The 21,696-nt window shown below is 39.2% G+C and overlaps 1 protein-coding gene across 2 annotated transcripts in view; it reads right to left on the bottom strand.

The window, feature by feature from the left end:
* Positions 1 to 3,856: 3,856 nt before the first annotated feature.
* The window catches only part of KCNMB4 (potassium calcium-activated channel subfamily M regulatory beta subunit 4), a 34,435-nt gene continuing 16,595 nt past the window's right edge, over positions 3,857 to 21,696 (bottom strand). The window contains exons 2-4 of one of the 2 annotated variants that reach the window (XR_004376941.2): positions 21,276 to 21,403; positions 6,061 to 6,559; positions 3,857 to 4,122 (exon numbers count right to left, since the gene is read on the bottom strand). Coding sequence is in view for 1 of the 2 variants with exons in the window: in XM_032803821.2 (XP_032659712.1) it covers positions 6,391 to 6,559; positions 21,276 to 21,403 (297 nt within the window). In the remaining variant the exon portion in view is untranslated. Of the gene's footprint in view, positions 4,123 to 5,930; positions 6,560 to 21,275; positions 21,404 to 21,696 lie in introns of those variants that run through there. The other variant, XM_032803821.2, reaches the window with a different exon arrangement.

Genomic DNA, 21,696 nt, shown 5'->3' with positions numbered 1-21,696 from the left:
TTGGCTAGCAGGGTGTCTACTTTTTTGCTGTCCCAATGCCCCCCAAGTCTTAATTGCATTCTCATTTAGCTCCAGCCTTCTCCTCCATTTCTAGTATGGGGTTCTCTTTTACCCTAAGACCTCGGATTGCTCTCTCATGAGGACACATTCCTATCAACAGAAGCCTAGTTTTTCAAAACAAAATTCAGGAAGGTTCAAGCCTACATCAGATATTTCGTGGCCTGGCTTTGGTTAACTGCTTTTAGGCTGTATCATTCTAGGGTTACAGGGTTCACACGGGGTTACATCAATTACAGTCTCACTAGAAAATGGCCAGTGTCAGTTTGTTCCACTGTCATGACAACACTTCAGTTCATTAATGTTTCTTTTTCAGCCTTACTCACTCTTTGCTTCACAGTATCAGTCTCCTTTGTTATTATTCAACTGAAAGTAATTGTCAGATATTTTTGAGTTAAGAGAAGGCTCATACTCTATTCCCTTCCGGGATCATTTAACAAGCATGGTCAATTTTGACCTTGACGTGGCTCTCCAATTTTAAGTCTCCTCTCATCAAAGCAGACATTCCAGTGCTCAGTGATTCCAGAATCTTCCTCTCTCTACCTTTGATACAGTCTTTGTTTGGTCTCAGCTATCAGTTTTTCCTTTTTCACTCACAATTGGCACTGGAAAGATCTCTGAGATCATCTACTTCAGTCCCACCTTCCAGTCTTATCCCAGGACTCAATAATCCGCCACTGTTCCATCAAATCTCTCTTTGGTATGTAATGTAAACTGTACTGCTCCTACAGCATGCAGCTACAAAAATTAACTTGCGAATTTCACAATGGCACCAATAAGCTAGGTTGAGCTGCTAAATACTATCCTGCAAAATCAAAGGAAGTCATAGCCATTTGTTAAAATGGCTATTCTTCAAAACTCAGCTTGCAGCCCCACAAACTGCCTGCAGAGAAGCCCAGACTTTGCATATTAGCCTCTTGTCAAGAGCTAGAAGGTTGCATATGCAGATCACCCTTTATATAAACAGGACCAGAGAAGCTTATAGCAGTCTTAGCCTTCTTGCCTTTTTGGGAAATTTATTTTTAGGATGATTAATTTATGCATTACAGAGTCTTTGGAAATACATTGTGCATTTTTTAAATGTTTATTTCACATAGAATTCATCATACTGTATAACTGTATTTACTTTTCTCATTAGCTTTTTACATCTACAGATGTATGCATAATGAACAGCAAATGGTTTTCTGGACCATGAGATTGCAAACCTCCATCAGAATGATAAAACTGAATTAAACACTGCACATGGAGGCAATCGCTTCTGTATCAGAACATCGGCTCATATGGTACACCCCCTACCCTCTCCCAGTTAGGTGTAAACATCCAGTCTGAGCCATTCAGCAAGGCTGTGATCTTCCAAGACAGTTTGATTGATTGCACAATCATTCTTTCCCAGGTTTTCTTGTTCCATGTTTTTTATGCTTTCCATTGGTATAGATGATAGTTAACGTGACATTTCATCTGAACAACTTCTTTAGATGACAAAATTAGGGAAGGCTTTTGTTTTAAGTTCAATAGAGGCTTGGTAGCTGCTCCATGCTGATTTTCATGGAAATTAAATATGGAAGCAAACCTACTCCATGTTTTAGATGACTTCAGCTATGAAGTTTCTGTCCCTTCTCTTGGGAAACTATTCCACAGTCTAATAGGTTACGTATCATAAATCCCTCCCTGATGCTGTTTGCACTATTCTAGATAACTCCTTCTGTTTCATCTAGGTCCCTCAAATATTTATAGACAGTTTAAAGTTTGCAAAAATGGATATTTGTTATTCAAAAACATGTATTTACAATACTGACAAAAGATCCTTTAGCAATCCACTTCTTTTATATACATGCACTACCCCAGCATCTATATTATTTCCTCAATGGTATACATTTAAACATTTTAAATACATCTATTACTCTTTGTGTCACGGATAGAAATTACATCTCTTGCTGCCAGGGACTTCCACTTCTCGAAGTTTACTTAATCACTATAAAGAATAGTCCATTTGCTAGGGATTTAAAGACATTTAACCTATTTTTCCCTTTGGCATCTCCCTTATTAAACCAAGATCTTTCGTTTTGCTTTGTCATCTGGACGCTGGAGGATAAGCAAGCTATATAGACTCTTTGTTATACCAAAAGCAGAGATTTGTTTGATATGCCTCACAGTTGTAGGTATATATATGTGGCACTGGAAGTATAACTTTTGTATGTCTGGAGCTGAGGCAAAGGACTACAAGAGGATAGAAGTGAAAGCAGCTTTAAAAATTCCATTATACTTCCACAGCATTAGAAACTGGGAAAATCCAGTCACATAATCTTTACAGTGTCTAATTCTCACCAAAGGAATTAACCAGCTCTGTGAAGATAGGAGTATCCAAATGACTGTTTTGTTGTAATGCTTGGCTATCACATTTCGGTTGATTAGGGCCCAGCTCGCAGTCCATTGGAACGGGCTATTGCTCAGGACTTTGGTGTATGCCACTTTGTTTTCTGCTGGTGAGCTTTAGTGAAGTCCTCCCTCACTAGAGATTACACTCAAGAGACCAGAATGTTGTCTAAATTGGAACTCTTTATTGGTAACCCTGTAACAACTCAAGGCAACACAGCTTACACAGACCACTGCTTAAGTAGCTCAAACTCCTGCTGCAACCTCCCACTGGCCCACCAGAGCTGATTTTTGAGCAGAGGCCCAGCCTTAAAGAGACAGACTATGGAATTTTTGCCAAACAATTCTGCACAGAACACACTTTATTCAAAACCTGCTATATTTACACCACAGTGTGTGCGTGTTTATTTTTGTATGCTACACAGACAGAATCAGAAGTGCCTCTCCTGCTCATGTAAACTGAGTTAAGCTGAACATAGCAGTTAATTTTTCTAATCCACCTCTGAATGTTTATTAACTTATTATAACTTCGAAAACATGCAAAACACAAGGTCAGAGAAGATGGGCTCAAACAAACAATGTTCAAATCATTTCATATGAGGTTTATAAAAAATAAGCATAAGAAGCTAATGGATTTGAGTATTATATAAACAAACTGGTGCACAGGAAAGAGAATGCACATTTTTGAATAAAGCTGTGCACTGGAGAGCACGATAAAGTGGAGTCCTTCAAAGTAGTGGCAATATAAATATTGAATGAAATGGAGAACCAGTCTGATCTGCTTAAAATTAGATGCTTTCTTAGCAGGAGATCTCTGGAGAATATGCAACAAATATTGGAAAATATACTACATCAATAGGGAATCAATGAAAACAATTATAACGTAGGAAATCCCGAGAGGCAGTCATTAAGAGAAGGGATTAGCTGGAAATTTCTATATCACCAACGCAAAGGCTGTGATAGAAGAATTAATTCTTTCCTTGACTATTCCACAGCCTGTAAAGCAGTGTTTCTCAAACAGGGGTCGCTGCTTGTGTAGGGAAAGCCCCTGGCCAGCCGGGCTGGTCTGGTCTGTTTACCTGCCCCGTCCGCAGTTCCAGCCAATCGCAGCTCCCACTGGCCGTGGTTCGCCAGTGCAGGCCAATGGGAGTTGCTGGAAGTGGTGGCCAGTAAGTCCCTCGGCCCGCGCCGCTTCCAGCAGCTCCCATTGGCCTGCAGTGGCAAACTGCGGCGAGTGGAAGCCGCGATCAGCTGGACCTGCAGACAGGGCAGGTAAACAAACCAGCTCAGCCTGGCCTGCTAGGGGCTTTCCCTACACAAGCAGCGATCCTTGTTTGAGAAACACTGCTGTAGAGCATGCTGGAAAAAGACTTATTGCCTTTCTTTGCTTCCCAATTGAATTCTCTGTGTTTACTCAGAAAGGTGATTTAGTATCATCCTGATAACTGTGATTTACTCCCAGTGGTGTCCACAAGTCACAATTCTAGGAGGTTTACAGCTGTGATGTCTGAACAAACTCAGTTTGACTACAGGGATTCAATTCACGGCTTACCTTTGCTCAGGGAATCAGCCACACAATTCAGTCACAAGAGCTTTTACAGCAAAGATAGAGAGGATTTAGTTAATCTGGATTTATGAGAACCAAGCTGCTGCCTCCAACTCTGGATGAATCTCACCATATTTTTCTATCTCCTTTGAAAAAATAAAAGATATTTTAATGTGCATCGAATAAAGATTACACAGACTGCCTGTAGCGAGTCGTGCCCAGTGGGTGTCAACGGAAACATATATAAAGTGGGCTTGCCACTATTTCACTCAAATGGCAAAATTGCCCAAAGCCAGCAATCTTCTCTGATTTGCAGTGTGACAATAAAACCCATGGAATGGCTCAGTTTGTTGCTAAGGTAGTGTGTTGCTAAGGCAACAGGATTGCAGCACATGAAACAGGTCGTGGAATCTAGACACTGTCACTGAATGAAAAGATATGTCCTCTGCTAACTAGCAGGCTTGTATTTTCAAAAGGTGCCAAACTTCCATAGGCAGTTTGAAAAAAATCACAACCTCCATTCATCATGGCAACTTTTTCGCCCTCAGACTCAGACCGTATCTAAAAGGAGGATGATAAAAGGTACACTTCCCGGTGAATGAGCCTGTCAGCAGAGAATTATGTATACACCATTTATATAGCACTTTTCATTCCTAGCTTTCAAACACTTAATTGATAAGTGTAACATTATCTCTATTTGACAGACGGGGAAATTGAGACACAGAAAGATTAAGTGACATCCTAGAGGTCAAACACCAGGGGAGTGGCAGAACTAGGAATAGACGGCTGGCCTAATTCACAGCCCTAGTTCCTACCCCATGCTGTCCCCATTGTATGCTAATTTCCAAAATAAAAAGCTATTAAAACATTGAATATTTGATTATTATTATTATCTATACAATAACCACTGAAAGGATAATAAACAATGGAAATCACCTTATGACAACAGAACATTTCCTAGGGTTTAAAGTCATTTGCTTTTGCTTGTGGAAACATTTCTACAGATAATTGTCAAATGAGCCCAGAAACAACCAATTAGATCTCTTTTTTTAAATCAATACTAAGAATGGCAGAGATTAAAAAAATAGAGAGCAGGTTTAGAGTTCCAGACTTGTTAATAAAGGTTAAAAATCTACTATATCATCACATGATGTACATCAGAAACATACTGAAAAGTGGAATCTCATTAATAAGACTTGTGATAAAGGTAGAGACAGCTTTGCATTGAACTAAAATGTGCCTCCTACGTTTATTCTCTAACCTGAGTAGGATAAATATCCCTTAGGTTTCCGATGCTGAATGTTGGAAATGGCAGGGTAAGATACGGAATGTAGATTTTGAGTTATTCAGTTACTAGTACATCTTATTTTTGATGTTGAAAAACATCCTTTTGCTGAGACTGTTAGCGCTGTACACAGCAATGGAGTGACTGTGACAATGGTAGTTTACTTACATGCACTAAGGGACTGTAAAAAGTTGAGATCTTATTCTTTTAACCATCACTTGAACAAAGTGATGTAAAGTGACTCATAGAACTTTCTAATTTAAGTATGTGATTAGAAGTGTCAAGCAGAATCTTAGTGGGAGTTCTACTACAAAACGATGTGTGTGTGGTTTATATCACCACTTTGTAAAGCTGATAACGCTGACAGGATAACTCACAGAATACTACAGAACTGCTAAGGACTGAATGCTATTGAGTCAATAGGATTATTCCCAGCATTGTTTTCCTCTTTCAAATAAAAATCAGTATTTGTTTTCCAGTTACAAGATTAAAAATCCTCAGGGATCTTAATATTTTGCAAGATAAACAACCAAGGATGAATGAAGAATTTTGTCTAGACCCAAATTAAAATGTCAATTTCAAAATGAAACTCTCCAGTACAGTGAAGAAAAATAAAATCAGTGGAATATGTTACTTTAAAACTTTAAATTAAAAAAAACTGAACTGAACAAAGGTAAAAACCAAAACCACCATCCTTTATTATTTCAGAAATACGGTCTATGATAAGTAAATAATATTTTAAATATTTAATACCAAATACTAACAACGAAGATTGTTTTGCAAAGATGAAATTCACCACCTTTCGAGTTTTCTGATCTCGTCCCTCAGTACATCTAAGACCTGGATAAATTAGCCATTGTTCAAGTTTAGTCTAATACAGTACAGCATATTTGGTGCAGTTTAGAATCTTTTGGTGGAATATTCTTGTTTACTGTCATAGCAGAAGAAGCAATTAGTTGACATTTCATAAAGCTGTCCCCCAAGAATAATCCTCAGGCATCAGCAACACCAAAGCCTGACAAGACCTTGGCAACGGGCATGTCTGGGTGCACTGGAGGTGCAGGTATCTCGAATTTGTCACTTTCGACTTTCTTACAACTTTTTCCTTTTCCTTCAGTGACTTTTCCATTTATGAGTGTTTCCTCTTTTTTATTGCCTCTGCTTTGACGGCCAAGCTCTTTGCACAGATTGTCAGGATCACAATTAAGACTCCTACCAGGAAAGTAACCAGAGGCCAGAGAAAGCAATGCAAGAGGACCGTCTCATCGTGGGTACGCCTAAGCAGCACATCATCTGGTCTGTAAAAGAGGGAGGAAAGAGAGGAGGAATAAATTATATATATCAAACAGGTATCAATTCATCCTTCAATGGGAAGGCATTTGACCTGGAAACAATAATGGCATTTTATTTGTAACAGTGGTAGAAAATGATTAAGTGGATCATTCCATTTCATCCACCACTTTAATTTGCAAATACATTCATGGCATTCTGCCAGGGTGTTTTATCTAAAGTATTTTGCAGAGAAAAACCCATTCAGATAAAAATGGTCTGGGATTTTAGGTTATCATATAAAGTAGTGAAAGATAGCACAATGTAACAATGTTGGAGCGTGATTTATGAAAAGCAGTAAAATGATCATTTAATACAATATATCAATACTCTAATATGTAGGTGTCAAATTGCATCAAAATGAGGTAATTACTTTAAAATGTAATTTAAACATTCTAACTCATTAACTTTTAGCTTTGACCACACTAGGCATGGGGGTGTGGAGAGAATTATAATGCTTGAAACAAAGTATTGGTAACAGTCAAATATAACATAGGCAGGGCCTGTGCCAGTACCACCCTTTTCCCCGCAGTTTTGCCACTTGTCTGCATTAGGGGTTTGCTACAGCCTAACTACCTCTGTGGTTTGCCATCAATTGCTAGAATCGAGGCAAATTCCTAATAGACACGGCGTTCTTCTCATCCCTAAACTGCTACAATCGCCTAGCACAAGGGCTTCATGGCAGCAGACTCTATCAATCATACTGAGTAGTGTCAATCTGTGGTTTGCTCATGAAAACAAAACAACTGCCAATGGAAACAATGAGTAAACTTTTCAAATATGCCTAAATCCCCTCAAAAGTCACGGGAACTTCGGCGCTATTGAAAATTTTATCCTAGGTGGAGGCCAATTCCATTTCCACAGTGACCAATTCGTTTTAAAGGTCAGCTCTGTAGTAGGTTTGTTAATTTTCAATACGGGAATCTCAAAAGGTTTAGAAACTCAGTTTGGATAATGTGTCTGAAAACTTTGTCTGGAAATCTTATGGACAAGTTCTCTCATTTCTACCTCCTTCTGCTCCCACTGTAATGATGGTAATAATGTTAAATCAGCCTCATGATACTTGGGCCGTTCTGCGATTTTTGCAGTCAGAGCCACAAAGTGCAGAAAGACACATACAAATAACTAAAAGAGGAGAACAGAACTTTTTCAAACCTCAGACAAGGATTTGCATTGATGTTGGTTCTGACTTTATCCGGACATCTCAAACATTACCCTTCTGCATCAGTGCCACCTGATGCTTGTCTTCCCATAAACTGCTCGGTTTAAAATATTAACCAGTAACTTGCAAGTTGGTGTTATTAAGCCCAGTGAGTCGAATATAGCTGGCATGGTTCTCCTCTCAGTGGTTTCAATCAGACGCACCCTCAGTGGAATTATACTGATAGAAAACTGGTGGAAATGGGAGGAGATCCTGGCCCAGTGATTACAACCCCACTCATGGGCTGCTGATCCTCTTATTTCCAGCTATACTGTCACTTTCTGATTATTGTAAGACAAACAAACCTCATAGTTCAGGGTCAAGAGAGTCAGGACGAAACTCTTTTGCCTCTTCCCCACATACCTCACTGTGGAATTCGTTAAATATATGATGGCTTTTTTTTCTTCCCTGAAACATCTCAGCCACCAGAAAAGACAGAATTCCAGGCTAAATGATGGATAGCCTGTGTTGATATGGGAACCCCTAGAGTCTATGGACATCCCATTGAAATGAGTGGGAGATGGTTAGTTCACTGAATATTAGCTCTTTGGATTTTAAGTTTATGATAGTAGGGTCAGTGTCACTATACGTTCACACAATGCCTAGCACAATGGGGTCCTGATTCTGCCTCTGGGCACTAGAGCAATATAAAAACTAAACAGCAGCAAAAGAACTTGGCATATTCAGGAGAACAGCAAGTGAAGTGAACTCTACTGAGTGTGCCTGGAGCATACTGAGACAGTAAATTAGTTACTATAACTATAATACCTATAACTATAATACTCCCCTCAATATTTGAATGATAGCACACATAACTAAACTATTTTTTCAGAAAATACTATGCTGTTTTTGTCACACTTTGTACCTAATGTTTGACTAACAGAGTGGAATTTGACAATGAATGGTTAAAAAAGAGCATCCCCATTCTCGGTTCTCAACTTGCAAGGGAAGTTAAGGCTAAGTAATTTTTTTAAAGTAGGTACGAATCAAAGAATAAGATAAATAGAACAGCGAGCAAGCAAACTTGAAAACTGGATTCAATTAGGGCAATGAAGGTGTAGTTAGAGAGAACCAGACTTCCTTTCAGTTGTGTCCTATCAGAGAATTTGGAACCAATCTGTACAAATTACAGAAGTGATGAATTGTAACTTTCATTATAAATAGATATTTAAGTCTTATACTTGATCTTTTAAAAGTTTTCCATACAGGAAATGAGCCAAAGGCATGCTAAGCATTTTCTTCAATCCCAAATACCAGTGCAACATATCCGATATTGGAGTACTCAGTAAAGGTCCTATTTTTTAAATCTGTATGATTTTTACTATATAATTTTCTGTGTACATGACATGACATATCAGGCCTAAGAACACACTACTGCTGCTCTCACTGATTTTTGGAAGGTTCTAAAATACTGAATATAGACAGCACCATTAAAGGGCTCACAAATTATTTAAAGGGCTATTATCATATTCTTATACAAGAATCTATTTTATATTTGATAAAGAGGAAAATGAACACTGAGAGAATTATAAGAATTATATGAGCCCTCCCTTTAAATTCAGATGCAAAGCAATGAGCTGCACTCAGGTTAGCAACTCCACTCAGGTCAATTAACGTATACAAACATAGTCATTTAGCTAGAAAGAAGGGCACAGGCCCCATGAGTTTGGGGTGTTCTGCTGAAAATGAGATGCGAGGTTGGCTGGGAAACAATTGTTGTGGGTGTGGCCACAAGAGGGAAGATTAAAAAAAATTGTCTGTCTGGGTATTCTGCGTTGCAGAATGAAGATGTGATTGTAGCACAAATAGGCATAGCTTTTATCTAGCTAGCATGGGTAAGAGTAGCAGAGTAGATGCAGTGACGCAGTCTTCAGCAGGGGCCACCAATCTGAGTACAAGCCCTCTGGGGACCCTGGGAATGTATTTGGATTGCTAGCTTGTGTCACCACATCTACCCTGCTTTGGTACCCATGCTAGCGAAATGAAAACTAACACAGGTATGCCTACACATGCTGCAATCACGCCTGCGTTTTGCAGTGTAGACATAGCCTCTGAAATGCTGCCTGCAAAAGGGTCTCAGGAGAGATAGAACACCTTCCAGAAAGGTAAGACCTTGCTTATTTTCCTATAACACATGTAAGAACGGTTTTTGTGATGTACAACCAGATATGTTGTGTATGCCATTTCTTTGGTTTTAATTTGACTTCCCCTTCTCAAAAAGCTCTGGTTTTAGTACCACCCTGGTCTGACGCTGCTTGGAGATTTCACTCAGACTGCCTCAAAGAGCTGAGGCCACCTTCAGACTTCATGAAGTGGCAGTGAAGGAAGAATGCCTGATGCCTACGCTGCTTGGGATCCTTGCTCAAAAGGGGTCCAGACTATGCCGTCTTCTACCAGAAGGTGTGGCCCTGTCAGGCTGCAGTCCTAAGGCGTGGAAAATGGTGGGCACAAGTGACAGTGTTGGTTCACAGACACTCATATGTTCTGACACTATGGGTGTGGAGAGCGCGGAATAAAAGCAAAACCTCCTTTTTCTTTCTTTCTTTCCAGGGTAAGATTAAGAGGAGGGCAAAAGAAGACTTTAAAAGGAGCAACAGCTCATAGATCTAAGCAGAGCAAGAAATCTCAATCACAGCATACAAACCTAAACACAAAGCAGCTGATGGAGGCACTCTGTCAATGGGACTGTGAGCTGCAAATGTGAGATATGTTGTATGACATGCCAGGATGCAATCCAGACCAGTGAGAGGCTGTGTCACCCCTGCCCTGCAACCTGGGGTACCTCACAATGCTTTGCTGGTGTAGCTCCCAAGCAAGCCACTCATAAACAGCTAAACAGCCTGCAGGTCATGTCCTGAGTATCTGTGTATAGCTGCAGTCCTGGTTCAGCAATGCAGACCCCAACAGTCTGTCAGTAACACATCGGCCACACACTGGCTTCCACTAACTGAGTTACTACTTGCAGAGTGATCCCAACACATCCCTAGTCCTGAATTTTCCCCAAAACTGTGTGTTCTGCACTGTCCACTCCTCTCCTGGGCAGTCCAGGTATATTAGGTCAGTCGGCCTTCTAAGGGGATCAATATACAACAGTGTGTTACCCTAAATGGAGTTACTCACACAGTTCACAACACTGGATTAGTTTTGATTAAAGAATAAAACAAGTTTATTTAACTACAAGGAAACAGCTTTTAAGAGAGTACAAGTATAAGGCACTAAAGTCAGAAATGGTTACAAGATAAATAAAAATAAAATGCTTCCTACCATTAAAACTAAACAAAGTAGACTTGGCTCCTTACCATGTGTTTCCAGTAACATTGCTGACCAAACTCTAAGGCCAGGATCTGATGCCAAAGTCCAACTGCTGTTTCTTGTGCCTTCTTAGGTGGGACGTGGGCAGAGGGGAAGATACCTTGGAGTGGTTTTGCCCCTTACTTTTATAGTTCAGTCACCCTTTAAAATGTATTTTCCTGAGTGTTACCCTAGATAAAGTTCACTCCTGCTGTGAGGTTGGTGTCAAGGAGTCTGGTGGTGAAAACGGTTCCATGCTGCTGTTTGCTAAGATGCAGATCTTTGTTCCTGCCTTCCTTCCTTGCCAAAGAATGGCCACTTAACAGGTGACTGCCCATCAGTTCTGAAGATACCTGGCTAGAGGGGTCAGCTTGTCCTTAGTCTCTGAGAAACTGGTTTACCCGCTCCCCAGACTTGTCTGGTAAACACACTTCAGTTATGATTTCAGCTTATGGTCATAACTTTATCTATAATGTTGCTAAGCATATTTCACCATATTACTGACCAGACAGTTATTAGTCTTCAAATGATACCTTTGAGGCATATTTTGTACAAAGATTATTACAATGATTTGGAGGGTGTGAATACAGGAGTGCATTCCATCACATCTTGAAAGTCATCAACCAGGTACAGCTGGGCTCACTAAATACTCCAAAATCAGGGATTAAGGAGAAGAATGGATTTATTGACCAGAAAATCAAGTGGATCCAAACAACTGAGCAGGAAGCTGATGAGCAACAAGAAGACCCTGACAAAAGAAACAGGCAATGACTAGAGTATTCACAACCACTAAAGACACAGACGGGGACCACCCAGGAATGCTGGAACCTGGTGTCGGATATGCGTCAGCTGGAGAAAAGAGAACGTGACTGCAGAGAGAGAAATTTGCCGAGTGTCAGAAGCAGCATACAGAATATGAGAATTAGCTTCTGTACAAGGAAAAACGGTGCAGGCAGAATCTGGGAAATCAAAAGAGACTGTGTTGCCAGCATCTCGGTAACTGGAGATGGGAAACGAAACATCAGTTCTCTATACAACAGGGATTATAAATTGGTCCCTAAATATAGGAATGGGGATATAGATGTCTTCCCGAAGGCCTTTGGAGGAGGTGTACCTTAATCTCAGGAAAAGAGAAACAAGGATGATGCTGAATCTGCAAGTCAGCTGGGAAGAGCATCTCAAAAAATGGCTGTAAAGGAATGGAGTTTACACTACAGAGGAAATGTTGCAACTAATGGGAACAGAACAATTTTATGAACTGTGCACCTTAGACTTGAAAACTTGGATTAGTGATCCCTACCCTGAAAACACTGAGCCAAGTGACCAAGCTAACTGATCACTAAGGGCCAAACTTGGATAGCTCTCCTCACATCGAGTAATACTTTGCCTCCCTAAAATCAAATTGGGCTATTCCTGGAGCATGGTTCTTCTCAGTGTGGGTAAGGCTATCACAACTTGGCCCTATGGAACCAGCTGGCTAAGATTTAACTTGAAGCTGGAGTCATGCTTTTAGAAGCTCGACTTCAACAGTGACTTTTGTTAACAAATTGCATTTTTAAGTAAAACATAATAATTGAAGCCTAGAAATATGATGTAAAAAAAAGAGGAAAACAAATAAGGGAAAAAGCAACAATGTTCAGAAAGAAAATCTGAATCAATCAGAATTAATTAGACAAATTAATCCAATATCAAAATGTCATTAGTGATTTGTTCTGAGGTTTGTCCATGAAGGTAAAATTTCAACTCTTCTCCGCTTTTGGTCATCCTTGGGCCACAGAATCAGCCTGGGATGAGATTAATCTTGAAGAAAAGGCTATTTAATTATCACACAGAGATGTTCCAGTTATCACTCACTGAATAAATCTGCTGTGTGTACAAAGGACCTGAGGGGGTTGTTTTAATAAATTTGTAATACATATGCAGATTGAGGAAAGTAAAATGTTTACCATCCCTGGGGCCTCTTATAGGAGATTCTGTAATAAATGTAAGTAATAAACTCTACTTGGGGAAAACATTCGTAATGCCACTCCTGACTTTACAATCCCGTCTGGCTTGAGGGATAGAGCCAATTTGCTACAGTGCTTTATTACAGTGGGGTCTACTGGCAGCACTCATGCTTGTACCAATTATTAGAATTAAACACTCCCACTACTGGATCAATTCACTGTAGGGTTCAGCAAGAGTCGACGTACTTCTTTTATGTTGGCATAAAATCCTAAATTTTGGCTCTAAGGCATGTGCAGTGGGAAAGTGGAGCTATGCTGATGGGAGAGCATTGACAGGACAGTGATGTGCCTGTATGTGTATATGTAAACACACCCACCCACGGGCTTCCCTAGCGACACAAATACAGACAAGAGATGTCATAGGGAAGAGGAAAAAATGTTCAAAGTGCCCCTCCACTGACACTGATGATTTGATCCTTTAAACTATTCATTTTCTTATGCAATTTTGTCTGTGCTCTAATACCATAATAGGGGAGGAAGGACGGCCTGGAGGTCAGGGCATTAGCCTGGGACATGAGAGACCTAGGCTTGATTCATTGCTCAGCCATGGACTTCATGTGTGACCCTGGGAAAGCCACTTGGGCACTCTGTGTCCCAGTTCCCAATCTGTAAAACTGGGACAGTAATGCTTCTCTGCCTCACTGGGGTCCCAGAGAGGAGAAAGGCACTGTTAGGAAAAAAAGCAACTACCGACTAAAACATCATGAAAAAAAGTTACACACTTATGGAGTTGGTCCTGGGATACGTAGACATAGGTATCATATGGTAGGTTAGATACAGACAAATACAAAGGCTTGTTCACTGATGGAAGCACATTCCCATACATGTCTGTGTACAACTGTGTGGTAGTTGCGATGAACAAGGCTCAAAAGCCAGAGGTCTGTTGTGATAATTGACTCCCCAAAAGAATGTGCATTTTAGTGACTAACAAACCATGCATGAAGCACTTGCATGTACATATTAGAAAAATTAAGCAGCTACTGAGAAACCTTTCCTATGGTAAAGGGGAAGCAGGGGTGTCAGAAGCTGTCATTAAATCCACTGCATGTGGACAAGGATGAGCCAGTGAATATAGTGTACTTGAACTTTCAGAAAGCCTTTGATAATGACCCACATCAAAGGCTCTTAAGCAAAGTAAGCAGTCATGGGATAAGAGGGAAGGTCCTCTCATGGATCAATAACTGGTTAAAAGATAGGAAACAAAAAGTAAGTGGTCAGTTTTCATGGACGAAAGAGGTAAATAGCAGAGTTTCCCAAGGATCTGTACTTGGACCAATATTGTTCAACATATTCATAAACAATCTGGGAAAAGGGTGTTAATAATGTGGTGGCAAAGTTTGAAGACAATACTAAATTACTCAAGATATTAAGTCCAAAGCAGACTGCAAAGAGCTACAAAAGGATCTCACAAAACTGGATTACTGGGCAAGAAAACAGCAGATGAAATTCAACGGCGATAAATGTAAAGTAATGCACATTGGAAACCATAATCCCAAGTATATTTACAAAATGATGGGATCTAAATTAGTTATTACCACTCATGAAGGAGATCTTGGAGTCATCATGAATAGTTCTCTGAAAACATCTGCTCAATGTGAAGAGGCCATCCAAAAGCTAACAAAATGTTAGGAACGATTAGGAAAGGGACAGATAATAAGATAAGAAAATATCATGATGCCACTATATAAATTCAAGGCATACCCACACTTGGAATACTGCGTGAAGTATTGGCCATCCCCCTCTCAAAAAGATATATTAGAATTGGAAAAGGTACAGAGAAGGGCAACAAAAATGATTAGGGGTGTGGAACAACTTCTATATGAGCAATTAAAAATACTGGTACTATTCAGCTTAGAAAAGAGATAAATAAGCGGCAGGGGATATGACAGAGGTCTATAAAATGACGGTGTGGCGAAAGTGAATGAGGACGTCTTTTTTACTCCTTCACATAACGTAAGAACTAGGAGTCACCCAATGAAATTAATATGTAGCAGGTTTAAAACAAACATAAGGAAGTACTTCTTCATACAACGCACAGTCTACCTGTGGAACTTGTTGCCAAGGGATCTTGTGAAGGCCAAAAGTAGAACTGGTTTGAAAAAAAAATTAGTTAAGTTCATGGAGAACAGGCCCATCAATGGCAATTAGCCAAGATGATCAGGGATGTGCCTAAACCTTTATTGCCAGAAGCTGGGACGGTTTAACAGGGGATGGATCACTCCATTATTGCCCTGTTCTATTAATTCCCTCTGAAACATCTGGCACCAGTCACTGTCAGAAGACAGGATACTGGGCTAGATGGACCAATTGATCTGACCCCGTATGTCCATTCTAGTGTGTCTTTTCTTCTTAAACAGGACGGGGTAGCAGTGGGGGCAGAAAGACACACATAAGGTATGAATGACAATAATGGGAAGAGAAGGAGGAGTGCTATGCTTACATGGTAGTAGGAGGTTGAGGGAGCACAGAGAAAGACCAAACAGGATAGAGGAAATTAGATTCTGGTTAGTCTTGATTGTGTCATGCTATTTAGTTTATGGCCCACATACACAACTCCTTCTCTTGATTGCTGGGTGATCTCTTCCTTCACTCACAGTGGTGTTCCTCCTCAGCAAGAGAGTGATAAATAACTGCCCCTCCTAATTCCAGATCTTTAAATATGTGGGTGGGATAGTAAAATCATCCATATAGTAGACATCTCAGTTGCTGACATAACCCCAGACACTATTCTATTATTTCCTTGTGTGGGACGACTGTTTTTCTGGTATCCTCACTGGTTTAAATCCTGATCAGTTTCACTCATCCATATCAGTTTGCTACTTTCACCAGTTGTCCACCTCGGCACAGTAGGTGCCGAATTCTGACAAGTGCTACCAACTGGACCAGGCAGGTGACAGACACCCTTAAGGATTTGTTAGTAACAGTAAAAAAAGATAATTGATTTATTTATTGTAGTTGGCTTTTTTTATTTGTTTGAAATGGAAAGTACAACATGGTTAAAGAGCATCATGTTGTTAATGAAGCAAATTGTGAGACAGGAGCATCTTATTAATTCCTAAGCACCTATTCTCACTCTCATAAACAAACAATGCTTATTTTTGTGCAGCAGTCCCATATCTTGCAAAATTCGCTTGCAGGACAATAAAAAAAAAGTCTCAATTTATTTTCAGGTGTTGCAATGTAACGTTACTGTGTGCTGCTATTGCAGCTTCTACAATACCTGATGATGTTCATTATGTCATGCAGCTCTGCATCCGTGTGAACACACGCTAGCAATATTTTAAAGGAGATCTACATAGGATTTAAAAAGAAAAATCTACAATATGGGTGTGTGTCCTTTTTGCTTCTTTAGGATATATAAAGAAGATTAGATTTTTTTTTAAAAGGGGTGTGCCAGGCATTCTGCTTGTTTTCAAAATTAGAAAAATTAAGATGTCAAGTATTATCTTACCAGGTTTCCATGGGAAGCCCTCTTGGAGGGTTTGCAAGTTCTCACACCTTAGTTGAAAGTGTAGGGGTACAAAATCTCATAAACAAATGTATGGTGTTTTCTACAACACCTACAACCACAATACCTATGTACTTACACATATTATGTACATACAACATATAACAGCTCTTCCACATGGGGTGGGGGGGGACTAAAGAAAATTGCACACATTCCCATTTTTAAATCAAGAACTAAGTTTTCATTTTTGTTTATGTGTTTTTCTGCTTCCCAATCTGTTTAATTAGATAAATAAAACCTAAAAATAATATACCCAACCAAGCATTTCCCTTTCTGCGTTATTTGACCTTTCAAAACTCATTCCTGTCTCTAAACAAAAAGATATGTGATCGGATCAATGCTGTATTAGTGAGTTTATTTGCACTTTGACCATCTCTAAACCACTTTGTTGTGAACCGCTCTGTGACACTCTGGCAACCCTTATTCCCACTGTCATGTAATTAGGATGTTTTGCACAAAGTATGCCTTGTGAAATATCATTCTAAAAGTCTTGATCTGCTAGACATTAATATATTGTTGGATTGTATGTGCTAACGTTATGAAGTTTGGCTATGTATGTGTTACTGAAACATGTTGTGAGGTTGAAAACACCCACTAGCAGCCTTTCAGGTACAACAGTGAAAAGGCCAAACAATGTTAATGGCTTATTGAGGAAATGCACATAAGCACAGGGATTACCCCAGGAACTCTGGGAAATGGGAAGAAGATATAAAAGAGGGAAATGACATCATGATTGTACCTCACTCTCCCTACAACATCACACCTGGAAACACCTGAGGAACAAAGACTGAACTGGGGGAAGTGATGGTCCCAGGTTAATGGGATTTCTAGCCTGTGTATGAAAACCTGGGAAACTCAAACTGCAAAGCAAAGGCAGCTTGTGCCTTAAGAATCTGCCAGCCTATTTATCATTCAGGATGATAATCTGCTAACTCATACCCTATCTAGCTAGTATGTTAAACTCAGTTTGTGGGTTTTTTTATTTACTAGTTAATCTGCTTTGATCTGTTTACTATCACTTATAATCACTTAAAATCTATCCTTTTGTAGTTAATAAAACGTATTTTATGTTTTAATCCAAACCAGTGTGCGCTTGACTAAGGTGTCTGGGGAAAATCTCAGCTTCATTACCACAGGTGTGCATGGCCCTCTTCACATTTAGGGAGAGGCAGACCAAGTATTAAACCCATATACTGGCCAAATTTGACCAGGGCAGGATGGTACTCTCTGGCATCCTAGGCTGGGAGGCTGGTGGTTAGAGAGCCTGCATATAACCGCAGCTGGGTGTGTCCCTACCTGTGTGAATGCTGGTGAAAGTGCAAGCTTGGAGGACTTTGTAACTTGGCACAGCAGCACAGTGTGAAAGGGAGCCCAGGCTGGTGGGTCAGAGGGCTCAGTGGTACCCAGTTCCAGGTGACACCACAGGTGGAACCCGTCACACTCTCCTTCTGCTGTACGATCAATAAGAAGAACAATGTCAAAGGCAAAAAACTAAAATGCATCCCTGGTACTTGCCAATAAAATTTAACCTAATATAAAATGCAGTTATCTTAAGAAACAGCACCCTAGTGCTGAACAATCTTGAAAGTAATGACAGTGCAGTGAGAGAGCACAGAATGATAGTGTTTGTGCACCAGCACTCTGGCTTCAGTGCATACTCCAGTCTGAGGTCAGCCTTCAGCTCAGAGAATCAGCTGGAAGGCCTCTGACACTTTTCTGAGACCAAGATCCCCATTTCAAGCCCATGAACTGAATCCACAGATCCTGCTTTAATCCATCCATCCTTCTTCTTGCTGTTTACACTCTTCAAATATTTATGGAATTGGGTCCCCTTCTCCCCTTAGGCCCTGGTCCTACAAACACTTATGCACATGCTTGACTTGACTCCCGTGAATAACCCCATTGATGCCAATGGTACTAAAGATAAGCACAGGGGTTAAGCACTTCCAGGATCAGGGCCTTACCCACACTATTCATATCAGGATAGATAATCAATAATTTTTTTTAAATAAATAAAAATCAGATTTTTTTAATTTAAATCAGATTTTTTTGATAAAATGCTTTTTGAGGAAAAAACCTATGTAAAAATAGTTTTAATTAAGATACATTATAGCTCAAAGATTTGTCATCATGGAATAGGAATTATAAATTCTAATTCTATAGTATGAGACAACATATTCATGTAATGTTTAAGAAAAGTTTTGTAAATGAGATCCAATAGTTCATGGATTAGGAACCCAATCTTATGGGTTCTGGGGCTTCTGTATAGATTATTTAGGTTAATCTTTCTACCTACCCAATGGGACTCAGTGCTCAGTCTAGAAGATACCATCAGAGATGCTTAGTTTTGCAGTTCTCAAACTGTGGATTTGTGACTCCAGAGATAACATGCTTGTTAACAGCAAAAATGTTTTTAAATAAAGAAAGAAAATATATGGAGGTGAGAAATAATAGACCTCAACCCTGTTGTCCCCTGCAAATTTGTGTACACAGAGTCATTCCCTTACCTCTCTCTAAAGTGCAAAGTTTCAAAAAGTTCAATGACTAGAAGATTGTTTGGGGCAGAATAGATCTGGACCAGGAGAAGAGTCTGGAGACAAACGTGAGAAGGGAGGGACAGGCATCCTCTCATTTTCTCACTAGAAGGGAAAACCTATAATGGCAGCACTGTAAGAGAGACCCATTTTGGAATATTTTAATGAAGTTCCTCTACTCTACCTGTGGGTAAGACAGGCATGCGTGCAAAGTGCAAACAGTGCAACAAAGAAATGCAAGGACTGGTTGCCCAAATGAAACAATCATGAGAAGTGTTTCTCTTAGGAGGAAGTTGTATCAAAGATGATGAAAGGAACATGGTCTGAACATGGAGGATCTTTAGGTTGGTAAACTTTTTAATTTCGTACTTCTTTCTCAAGGACTGCCTGTCTTCCTTCTGGACTATTCTTGAATCTCTCATATTGAGCAAAAAATATAGTTGTTCTCTATGGTACTATCATTTTAGATGCAGTTGTGATAAAAAATAAATAGCTGAAATCTCACTTTTAACAGCAGTAGCTTCTTCTGCAGTGTAGAAAATTTTTCTTCCTTTGGACTAATTCATTCCAAACTGAGAAATCATTTGGACTCAAAAAAGCAGGAAAGCTTGTTTTTCTTTTCCAGATTTAACAAACAGGAAAATGAAGGTGAAGAATGACTGAGTTAGCAGCAGATACCAATATTTTAAGTTTCTCATGTGACCTGGCTGACATAGTCGATTTAATTTTGAGGTGTTTTTTTTTTTAAATATTTCATTAACTATTTAGTTAAAACAATTTTAACAAAAACTGATTTTAAAAATTTGAATGTTTGACTAAATTCAAAATTCATATGCTTGTTTTGTTAAAATATTAATGTTTGCTGTTGAAGAAAAAAATCCTGAATACATACCGTTGTTGTTTTAGTTAAATAAAACAATTAAATGTCTGTCTGGTGGTGGTCTCCTCCCAATACAGCATGGCAAGAAAATCCTCCAAATATTAATGAGTAACGTGTTGAGTTGGAGACAGTCCACCTCCCAATGACTTCATAAATATCTGCTTCAATTACCTTTGGTAAATGAAATAACCATTTTCTGATATAGCTGTAAAACTAATCTGAAAAGTTTTCAAAATAAATCACTTTAAAAATGTACAATGTGCACCTTCTAAAAATGAAACCTACATATATCTCTGAGTTGTGAAGAATATGTATTAAGATAATAACCAACAAGAATGCACTTTTATGTAGAAATCCATGATTAAATCAAGTTTTCCTGACTAGTGATTTAAATCAAATCCACTCTGATTCATATTCATATTTAGGCTTGGGAGGTTTGTTGTTTGTTTGTTTTTTAAATCTTTTTTTATGCCCATCCCAGCAGAGATATAGTCATTTTTCATTGGAGGCAATTCAGGGAAAAGCAATCTGGCTGTACATTTCTAGTAATGACATAGTGCAGTTTTACAGATGCAGTCTCACCAAGGATGTATAATACTTACTCCCGGACACAGGACCAGAAAGATACAGACAAACAAGAAAAGAGAAGAACAACAATAATCAATGCATGTATCTGAGAAGGGAAAATATATGCGCAGGTAAGTTGACTGCTTTAAGCTAAGAGAGCTATCTATTCCTTGATACATGTGCAAGACCCATTACTGCTAATGGGAAATACAAAGAAAAAAAAAGAATAATAATTCCCTAAGTAGAGCAGCCTAAAGCCACAACTCTCCACTTCGTAAGTATGGAAGAATGAAAACTGATAGTTGTATGAACATACAGTAATCAAATCGAAGGCTCATTTCCTCCATGATCACAAGTCCTCACAGTGAAAATGGTAGAATTCCTCCCTCTTTCGGGAAGAAACACAAATTTGTTACATCTAAGGATTTTGCCAGTTTTGGTAGCGAAACAAAGCCAGCTTTTGCAATGTAGTGAAACTTTTTCTGGGGCAACTGCCTTTTGGTGTCACCAAAAAAAAAATATTCAACAGCAAAAAACTAAAATACTTTGTTCACCAGCAATGAGAATTCTCTCACACATTTTTTACCGTCAAAATAAAACATTTTCCAATAGTTTGCTTCAAAGGCGGCCAATGGAGAGCAGAGGATGGAAATATTTTGTAAACATTTCTAGCTATGCAAACGTAGGCAGTGACTTACCTTAGATGCTCATTAAAATAACACGTAAATGGCTGTGAACCCACTTCCACTTTCCAGTATTCCTGCCAGTGTGTGACAATTTCAGAATTCTTCTGATCTTCTCTTTCACAGGGAGGGATGTATGAACACTGTCAAGACAGGTTCCAAAATGGAATTAGTTCTGTACTCAACAATACAAAGCAACATTCTTTCTGGATTTTCCTCACCAAATTCACACATAGTGATAAAGACTGAACCTATGGATGCAAGTTTTCAAACAGAAGGGAACAAAATGTTAGAGGAACATCTCTTGATCATTAATTGCTCAATATTTATGTTTTAATGATCAGTTACAAAAGAATGATTTACTATTTGCTTTATTAACTTTACTGCTACCTGCTCCCCCTCTCACACACCTCCATCCTTCTAGGAAACATGCTAA

This window comes from Chelonoidis abingdonii, chromosome 1 (genome assembly GCF_003597395.2).
Source record: "Chelonoidis abingdonii isolate Lonesome George chromosome 1, CheloAbing_2.0, whole genome shotgun sequence".
NCBI classification, from domain to species: domain Eukaryota; kingdom Metazoa; phylum Chordata; order Testudines; family Testudinidae; genus Chelonoidis; species Chelonoidis abingdonii.
This window is presented reverse-complemented; position numbering and strand designations above follow the sequence as displayed.